The 10,886-nt window shown below is 39.0% G+C and overlaps 1 protein-coding gene across 1 annotated transcript in view; it reads left to right on the forward strand.

The window, feature by feature from the left end:
* Window positions 1–9,641: 9,641 nt before the first annotated feature.
* Window positions 9,642–10,886, forward strand: part of LOC122813829 (serine protease 27-like) — a 192,232-nt gene continuing 190,987 nt past the window's right edge. Inside the window, exon 1 of the mRNA XM_044086357.1 lies at window positions 9,642–9,883. Coding sequence (XP_043942292.1) covers window positions 9,841–9,883 — 43 coding nt within the window. The 5' untranslated portion in view covers window positions 9,642–9,840. The remainder of the gene's footprint in view (window positions 9,884–10,886) is intronic.

The following is a 10,886-nucleotide window of genomic DNA, read 5'->3' on the forward strand; positions in this document are numbered from 1 at the left end:
TATTTCCACTGTTCTATCAGTGGTTGAGGTGTCCACATCCTGACAAGGCAGGCCATGGGGTCATGGTCCTGGGTGTACTTATGAGGAGACCTCATCCAGCAGACATCAGTCACATTCAAATAGCAGCAGTGCATCTGACGATGAGTGTGGACATGCCAGTGCGACCTCTGGCAGAGTCAGTTCTCATGGTCGGGTATGATGAACGATGACGATGAACTTCCAATTCTACCGTGTACGGCTCACACTTGTTTGACATACCAAAATGTAGAGCTAGCGCAGAGCTTGGCTGTGTTCTTGCAGTTGCTCGCACATCAATTTCACCTGAAGTGCCCATACAGACACACACACACACACACACACACACACACACACACACACACACACGCACACACCAGTTACATTGTTCAGTCATGAGGTTTAAAGCTCATTCTTTCTCCGTGGCCATTTGATACTTTATCCAAATTATCCAAATATCTGCCTGTTTCTCTTTTTTACTCACATGCACTCACTTACCTTTTGTATCATCCTAGGCTTCCTCCACCCCCACCCCACACAACACTCTGTGCAAGTGATGATAACTATTTCATATCCTTGTTTTCTATCTTTTGGATTCAGGGATACACTTTATCTCCTGGAAAGTTGTTAAGCCGAGGCACTAGAGAGTGAGTTTGTGAGCAGATTAAACCTATTTCTACTATTTCACTGGTTTTGGTCATTTTGTTTATAGACAAGCTTTGTGTCTGATGCTCAGGGTTCGAAGCTGACTTAGTGCTTAGTATATCTGTGTTTGTGATGATGTTTTGCTAATTGTTCTGCTTTCTTACAGGTTTGTGATGTGATGTCTACATACCTCCCACACTCTTACACAACAAAACGGGACCAAGCCATAAATAAAAGTGGGACAAAGGCTGAACAATAGGAAGACTTTTTAAATATTTTGGTCTTACAAAATTAGACAGTTGATGCAATCAAACAATTTTTGCATCACTATTTATAAGATTTTTCTGAGGGATATGAGGTCTGAAACTGAAATGTGTAACATTAATTTCTAACTTCTGTCTCTAACGATTTACCAGTACAAAAGTATGAGGCCAAACTGAAACCATCTGGTGACCATCAGTACCTTTGAGAGGTATAAATGGGTGAATCTTTCATGCCTGAGGCCTGTTACTTGATAGATGACACACGTATTCACATACGTCACTGTTGTCACATGTTGAAGTCATTGCTGTAAAAATCACCCGACTTTCACTCACTTGCATTACTAAGTAACAGTATTCAAGGATATGTCATTCATTTTTATTATTACACATTTTTTAATACTCCAGGTTCAACACTTACCTTGTAAATCCATTAGTTGCTACAGTTTTAGTTCAGGGCTGAATCTGTCTTATGCCTAGGAGTACACAGCCATTACATGGGTAGGTAAAGGTTGTGACTATTGCCTGGCATCAATGTTACTGTATGTATGTAGAATTAAGGTTTTAGCCCCTTAGGTGGTGACTGAGTGTGCTATGCACTTCATTCTTGGCCATTGTGAGCGCATATTGAGCACACTTATGTCTGCCTACACCCACATCAGCTGCTGGTTCCCCCCTTTAACTCCTCACCTGCATATGGCTGTGGTGGCCTTGCCAATGGTGGTTGCCTTGTTGATCCTGCTAAAGCTGTTTTCTCAGGATGATGTTGTGAAAAATGGCATAGGAAGTGAAGATTTCAGTGCATGTAGTTGGAATGTACTGCACACTTTCCCAGATGTATCTAGGCACCGGAACCAGGATTTCAGCAGCCCAAACACATGGTCTGTGTTATTTCTGGTTTGAGTGTGCTTTATTATAGCATTCCTCAGTTGGTGTGTGTCTGCATTTCTGATGGGCATCATAGCCACACTTCCAGTGCATAACCTCTATCCCCCAGTAAATGACCCTGTGGGATATCACTCCTAGTAAACATCTGATACAGTTGGAGTTGTGCCAGATATGTGAGTCATGCTAACAGCCTGAGTTGCCAGCACACACATTCAAGATGATTCCATTAGCATTACACACGAGTTGGCAGTTAATGGAGTAGAAGCCCTTTCTATTTATGCAGACCCTTTCCTGTTGCCCGGGTGGTGCTTTGATTTCTATATGTGTATGGTCTATGGCACCCAGTACTTTAGGGTAGTGTGCTACAGGGTAGAACTTCTGCATATTTGTGGCCCTGTCCTCAGGTGTACAGGCAAAATATATGTGGTCACTGGCAAGTTGGAGCATCGCATTCAGGAACTGATGGAGGATCCTCGATGCTGATGCCTGTGATACCCCAGCGTGTCCTCTGATGGTCTCTGAAAGATTCCTGTAGCTAAAATTCTAAGCTACACATACCAGTATTGGTTCCCATTAGTTTGCCCTTGGTCTGAGTTGAGGACAACAGAGGTTGTAGAGTTCCTGTAGTGTGTCTTTATTCATCTTGTAGTGCTCTACAATTTCCACCTCATGCAGATTGTGATAGGGTCTAAAAACTCTTCTCCTTCTTGGCCGTGGTCTATTAGCAGCAGCATAGACATCAGCTTGTTGCACATGCACATGAATTAAAGCAACAGCAGCCCCTAACATTCATTCTGTCTAGACTCCTTTCTGTGGCTGTATTCCAATAGGTTTTGGAATTCACAGGAAAAACCAGCACTGAGTCTATACGATTGCTTTATAGCTTGTTGAATAGCTCCTCCATCTTGGATTGGTTGATTAGCATATGATTCATCTGCTTATGGTGTAATTAGCATACCACGGTGTTTACCATGTTTGCGTGACTCTACACAGCATGCAGAGCCACTTATTGAATCAACAATGGCGAGTTATTGCGTGCACATCATGCCACAATGCACACACAGTCTTAGCAGATCATGTAAGGTTTATTAAATCTATCCCTCTGTCTTCAGTTCTGAAATCATTACAAATTTGACTTTTCATTGCCTTTTTTTTAAATAAACATATCATCTCACAGTCATTTCTCCCAAAACTTAAAATGATCATTTCCCATCTGTCTAATAATAATTAGGCAAAAATAAGGACTATTAACTAATTTCAAAACTGTATCTATAAACAAAGGATAGTACTTTAAAACTGGCTGAATCATTTCTAAACTCTCATCTTTCCTACCTCTATATACAAAATCCCAGTCTTGAATGGGTTTATCCTGGGACCCCATCCTTCTGAGAAAAAATGCACGAGTTTTAAACTTCTTTAACTGTAAAAAAAACTCTCTTGCTAAATAATTTCATAACGAAGAGAGAGATATTTCATTAACAAGTGACTTTTTATCAAATGCTATTGGCAAACATTTCCATTTTTGCATCTTACTTTGCATTTCTTGCAGAATAGTATCCCAAGAACTCTCTGGTGTTGATACATTGAAAGAAATTCCTAAAAATGTTTAAACATTCCATATTAAAAAACATTCCTTCAACTACATTAATGCTAAAAATCTATTCTTTTTTCAAAATTAATTTTTAAACGTACCATTAGTGATACAGTATGAACACTTTCAAAATTAACTTGTATTTTTCAGTGGCATTAGATATATTTATTATTTGTTGACTGGGAAATTCCAAGTAGGATAGAGACTATTTTCAGCAGATGCCCAGGGAGAAACACTCGAGGTGCATGTCTTTGGAATATGGGAGGAAACTAAAGCAAACCCACATGAATGCAGGAAGGGCATGCGGACTCCACACAGAAGGCACCCCAGCCGAGAATTAAACCAGAAAACTTCTTGCTGTGAGGCGACAACATTAACCACTGCACCACCCAACTTGTCAAAGTGTCATCTGCATAATTTAATAACAAAATTATTGCAAAATTAGAGTTAACATCAGCTCCTCATCTGACTTCCAGATTCTTCAGGAGGGACAAACATGCTCCAATAAGTGGTGCCTAGATCCATCCATCCATTCACAGCCCCCTTTTCCCCATTTTTCCACATGGGGTCAGGGTATGACTTTAACAGTGACAATCATCTAGAGACAAAGGTTTACATCACCAGGTGGCTAGCCCTGCCGCAGTAATTCATCCACACCACACAATCGCAATGAAACTCACATGTATATCAAATTAGTGTGTCCAATCTACCTATTGCATGTCTTTGTCATGTGTGAGGAAACCAGATCAACCAGAGGAAACCTACACAAACACAGAGAGGACATGCAGATGTCACAAAAAAGGTACCTCAGCCAAGAATCAAACTAGGGAACCTCTTGCTGTGATGCAAATGGTGCCTAGATAATCTTAAAATAAATGCCAAGAAATGCAGCATTGTGTCCTTTGGCAAAGCTTAGCACTCATGCACTTACCTTATAGGTAACACCCTCCCCTTTGAAAGTCGATTCAGTCATTAGGAATCTGGGTATGTTCATTGACAATGAACTATCCTTTGATCACCATCTGTTGTTAGGAAATCCTTTCACCTTGCCAGAATAATAACCAGTGTTTATTTTTCTTCCAGACCTAAGGTAGTTATTATCCCTCATTACTTCTCCCTCATCAGGCCCATAACTAACTATAAAGGCCCCATTTTATGTAGTTGCCAAAGCATATGACCCAGCTTGAGAGACCAGTTCACAAAAATAATCAAGGGACCATCTTTCCCTGAGCTATCCAGACAGCTTTTAAGTGCTCTGTCTCCCCCCCACTCTTGAGAGGTGACCTCTATCTAGCCTACAGAGCATCAAAGGGTCCAGTCCTATGTAACCTACTGCACATGCACAAAGCAAATAACACCTTAAACATCCCCTAAGAAATTATAAATTCCAGTGAAATATAAATAGGACCTGTTGGTGAGAGAAATATATGCATATATATCCCAAGAGAATCCCTCTACTATGAAATAGTTTTCCTTTGTATATAAAGCAAATTTAACTCCCTGACCCTCTTTAAGTCTAGCCTCCTATCCTCCAATCTATAGTCCCATAACATTCACAATTTGCAAATTTTCTGAAACTGAGTTCTAATTTCTTCATCTAAGAAAAAAGAATCCCTTGCTAAATCTGTATTTTCCTGTTTTTATTCAGGTGTAAATCATCTTGAAGATACAGCCACAGTACCAACATTGTTTTGCCTTCAAAGGCATGCATGTAGATTATGTTGTAATACTCCTTCAGTTCCCAAACTAAAATTGAAAATATTTGCCCCCCAAAAATAAGTGCTCTCATCTGTGGCAGACACTGAGTAGTGAAATAACATCAGACCAAAATTTACATCTTCATCAGGAATCTTTATGCATGCTTGCAAGACAAAATGCCTGCTTTGTGTCTTATACTTATGTCAACCTCTCAAGACCTTATTATAATAATGTGATCACAAGCAAAGTTTATCCAATATCTATTTCTGGTCTTGTCTTAAAATCTAGATAAGTTAACATAAAACAGTCCTATGCCTTTTGGTACCACTGTAAATCTTCAATGTACACCCAAATAGTATAAACTTAACTGCTTTCATGAACCTCTATTCAAAACCACTGAAATTATAAAATACTTATAACTCTTTTGTGCCATCTATAATAAAAGCCTCAACATGGAAATTCCTAATTAGAGTGTCATTGGCTTATTGCTTCAAGAGGAAGTTGATTATCACTCAAAAAAGGGTTGACCTCACAAATGGTGCATTCATTTTTATGATCCCGATGTAATGCTTGTTCAAGTTTTTGCACAAAGACTAACCTAGCCTTGCCAACTGAAGAATGAAGGGAATCTTACCTATCTTGGAACCTACCTGACCTTTAGATGAATCAGCTTCATCTGTCCTTGTTCTGATTTTAAAGGCTATGACTAAAGTTAAATGAATCTGTTTTTCAACTCATGCAGATGCTTTAGATAAACTCCTAAACTTCCTTAGAACCCACGTAAAGATGGGAGATATAAATCAAACTTATCTATTCTGGAACCCTCATAAAAGCTTCAAATAATGACAACCACAACTTCCACAGAGTCAACAAAAGTGCTGGAGATGAAGTAAACTTTTTTAAATTAGTTCTTACATAAAGTCTGGAAATGAAATAAGCAATAAATGTCAAGGAACTCCCAATTTAAAAAAAAAATGATGAAAATAAAGTCATCCTAACCTGCATTAGAGTCTTTCTAAAGAACAAATATATAGTAGCTAACTTCACCTACCTTAGACACTAATTAAAAGCTAGGGACAAAGTCAATATAAGCTGACACAGAATCCAGATAAGAATGGAGATAAAGCCAACGAAAACTGCACTAGATGCCAGCTAAAGATTGGAAAAAAAATCAGCTCTCTGGAGGACAGCTTAAGATTGGAGATAAACCTTTCTCATCCTTGTGTTTTACATCTGAGATTATCTGATAGCCACTATAAAAGCTACTCCTTAACTTATGTTTTCAGACACCAGGAAGGCACTTACATAAAACAAGGGCATACAATACTTAAATGAATACAAAATTCACTTATTCCTTTACTGAATTTTTATGCACTTACTAAATATAGAATAAGTTCTGTTCAGTGTTTCCTGTAATGACCAAAATGGAGTCATCAGAGAAGACACTGATATTGGAAAAGATCAAAGGCAAAAGTGAACAGCAGAGGTTAAGGTGTCTGAATATGAATTAGTAAGTGTTGAAAGAAACAGATTTCGACAAATAGGCCCGATGTGCTAAAATCCTTGAAGTAACAAAGAGTCAAACACGACTCATAACTTAACAACAGTGACTAAAACAAGGTGCATATTGTCAGTATTGTTACCTAAATTAATTACATGGAACCTCTGATCTATGTGATGACTACATATGATCCATTTCAGGTAACCTGTTCTACTTACATAGCAAACAAATACTAAGAAAGTAGTGAGGGGGAAAATGGGGCAAGACTAAGTATCAGGTGTAAGGTGGAATCATGGGGATGGAATGCAGTTTGGTAACAAGACAAGATCATTCAGTTCAGAACTGTTCAGCCCAGAAGGTACATTGTATTATCATTAAATGTTTGAAAGCCTAGTGTCTAGTTAACAATGCTAGAAAGTCTCTGCTAGTACTAAGAAATACTACTGCAAAGCTCGAAACAACTTGCTTCAAACAATATTTTAAAACAAACTATTCAGTTTTAACAAAAGCAGGTGGTGTTCAGAATATGTTATGCACTTCAATTGCATTTTTTTCTCATAAATGAATACACAATGCATTTATTCCTTATTGAATATTAATGCACTTACTAAATATAGATTAACTTCTCTTCAGTGTTTCTTATAATGACCAAAATGTTATAAATATACAACAAGACAATAATATTTCACATAATGGGTTGCTTGAGGGAAGCAATACAAACAGATTAAGGAACCTGGTGAACTAGGTTGGTAGTATATCTCAGGTCAGAGGTGGTGCAGAGTAGCACTTTTAGGACTGATATGACCACTGATATGCCCCTTGGGTTGGTAATACATCATATCAAGGTCATGGGCAAGCAGAAATCTTCCTTACACACCTGGCTTATGCAAGAGGCTGTGTCCAGTGTCTTCTATCAATTCAAAACTGATACAGACAACTGGCTGCAACACTGTCTTTGAATCCCACAAAATAAGGGGCAACACTACATTCCCAGGGTAGTTTGCAGGGAGGCATATGCAGTAGTAGCCAGACCCCTCATTCTGCATATCAATAACAGTACATGGAGCACATATCATTGATGGCAGCCTGTCGCCTACTATAGCATAACACCAAGAACAATGTGTGTGTGTGTGTGTGTGTGTGTGTGTGTGTGTGTGTGTGTGTGTGTGTGTGTGTGTGTGTGTGTGTGTGTGTGTGTGTGTGTGTGTGTGTGTGTGTGTGTGGCATGTATCTGTAATGTTAGCCTGACCCCTGTAACTACATAGTACCAATAATAGTGTGTGGGGCATGTATCTGTAATGTTAGCCTGTGAACCAGTTTGCAACCCACCTAGTGATATGATTCCTGAGTGGTATCAAAGGCCTTGGCCAGATCAAGGTAGGCTGTATGAACCACCTTGCCTTCATCTACATTGGCTTCCTTTTTTTGGAGGAGAGCATCTTGGTTCTATTGGGTATGGCGAGATCCATGCATTTGTGTACGTGTTCGTACAGTGCATTGGTGTATGATTCAGCAGTCATGCAACTATTCTCCATTTGCATGGGTGCTGTGAAGTTAGCCACCACTGTTTTTAGGAGCCCAAAGTTAGCTTTGGAGAAGTTTTTCATGATGGTTACCTTTGCAGGGGTGGTGGGAGGGGATGTGGATTTCCATGGTGATTAGTCTGTGGTTGGATCTAACCAGGGAGGAGTTGACTATTGGTGTAGAACAACGGTCACCCATGTTAGTAATGACCAGGTCAAGGATGTTGCTACCTGTAGTGGGGGTAAGAATGAGCTGGTTCAGGGGATTAGAGTTAATTCCTGGAAACGTTGGGCAAGTGTATTGGTACACGAGTAGTTTTCCCAGTTAATGGAGGGGTAGTTGAAGTCACCCAGTATGAGAGTGCTAGGTTGGACCCTAATATTCTACAGGGTGCTTAAGAACTTGGACTGTGAGTCTTGAGACATGGTCGGGGACCTATAGCAGGCTACAATCTGAATCGCTGTCTTACCCATTGTTAACTGCACCTGAAGTATCTCAGATGCATTATGTTGCACTACCAGTCTGAAAGTGTGCACATCCTTTATGAATATGGAAATACCACCAACTTTGGAACTTCGATCCAGGTTCTGGGGCTGAAAGGTGTGGAATGAGTTATAGCCTGGTAGTGCAGGGCTGCTTTCTACTGCCTTGAACCAAGTCTCTGTTACAACACAAATGTCGATGTTCTCCATTTTAAGGAGTACTTCGAGTGAGTGTGTTTTGAGATTTAGAGTTCTAGTGTTCAGCAGCATAACCCTCAGGTTGCATTTTTTTTGTAGCTGTTATGGTGGTAATTTGGTCTTTGGAACACCACCTAAAAAAGGCACTATAGGGGTGGCAAGAGCCTTGGCCAGTTTCCGGAAGCCCAGGGGTGACAGATGCAGGCCATCTCTGGCAAAGCATCGAGGTCTGTCAATCATGTCATCTCAGGCAGACAGATACTGAATCCCCTTAGAATGACACCAGAAACTTAGCCAATTGATGAAATCAATCATTTTCTGCCTGTACTGTGGTATCATTCTGGGTGATGGTAGGATGCTGCTCAGGGCTAATAAACATATTGTCATTATCATATGAGCTTTTGAGCTGGGCTGTAAAACAAAAATCTTTAAAGTACATTAGTTTAACTTAACAAGGTTACACCCACTGTTGAATTAAATAGTATGAAAATAGCACAATGGTTTTCATTTCAGAAAACATGGATTGTACACACCAATCTAATTTTAGCAATAGGGTGCATAAAAATGTTTTGTATAGGACATTGTCAATGTGCTTTTAACAAGTTATGATAGAACTGCAAGAAACTCCAGTTCAGTTCCTTTGTATGAGTACTGTGTAATGAGTTTTGTGAATGAAAGTTCTTTATTTAACATTTATGGTGTAGAGCAGATGTGTTAATTTTAAACTGGGTAGAATATCCCCTGCAGGCTTACATGAACTGACAAACGGGTTTGATCACCTTACTTACTCCTGACAGACAGGCACACTTGAAAATGTTCACTTCCTCATTCTCATTTCACAAGCACAGAAATGTTTCATCTGTGGGGAATTTAAAAGACTTGGTTCGTTGTGTTCATTTTTCTGTCATGGTATCTTTAAACGGTCCATGATTAAGACATTACAGAGCTGTGTTTAACCAGTAGGATCTATGTTTTTAATCAGAAAGGCAATTTTCACAAGAAACTGATTTTCAAACCTACCTTTCGCAGGATCTCAAGATGAAACTCCCTCTGTTATTTAGCATTTCAGTCTATTTTCTAGGTAAGTGATTCAATTTAATAGCTACACAGATGCTGCGTTTTTAATACTGCATATTTCACTTGCAAATGAATGCTTCTATTCACTTGGTTAACTGGCTGAACAGTCTGTTTATGAATAAATCCATTACCTAGAAAAAATAAAACGAGAAAACTGAGCGTGAAAGTTGTTGTATTATGAAGGTGTTACGTCTGAATGGCATGCATTTGCTCTCAAATGTTGCCATCTTTTTTAGATGACATGAAATACACAACAGTTAAATTAGAACTGCTATACTTTTGCCCCTTGAGCCACTCCTAGTGTGCAATTTGATAACATTAGAAATATAAAAATAAACATAGTTTCTGATGACTGACAAAGGCAGCTCAAGCCTATGACCCAGTCCACTTCCCTACTAATTAGATATTTGCAGATTGTACCCAATCAGCTTTTTAATTACCATCCCCTTGCAAGAATTCCTGTATATCTGCCTACCACTTGCTTAAATACCATAACATTATGAACACATTCTAACTTACATAAGACTGCTCAAACTATCCACCACTCTTTCTGTGAAGTAAGACATAGTTGCTTAAATCTTCCCTTAACTCTGTCCACTTCCTATCCCCAGACTGTATTCTAAAGAATGCCTAGCCCTTGTTTTTTTTTAAAGATGAGACACCCAGGATTTTGTGGCTCTCCTTGAGGCACTTAAAAAGTTTTTATTATATTACTTATCTATCATTTTACCAGGACTCATATTAATATTAATCTTTATAGCCTCTGTCTCTCTTTATATGGTTTCAAGTGTGGGTCAATGGACCATGCACTATTTTATGAATTTCCTCTTTCCAGAATGGACTGAAAAACTCAGACCAATAAGTGAAAATTCTGATGGCATAATTTGACAAAATGTAGAGAAGTATGAAACCCGTTCTGAGATTTACCCCAAAATGTAGAGAAGTATGAAACCCATCCTGAGATTTACCCCAAAATGTAGAGAAGTATGAAACCCATTCTGAGATTT

This window comes from Protopterus annectens, chromosome 10.part0, assembly GCF_019279795.1.
Source record: "Protopterus annectens isolate FY-2018-M chromosome 10.part0, PAN1.0, whole genome shotgun sequence".
Lineage (NCBI taxonomy): Eukaryota > Metazoa > Chordata > Ceratodontiformes > Protopteridae > Protopterus > Protopterus annectens.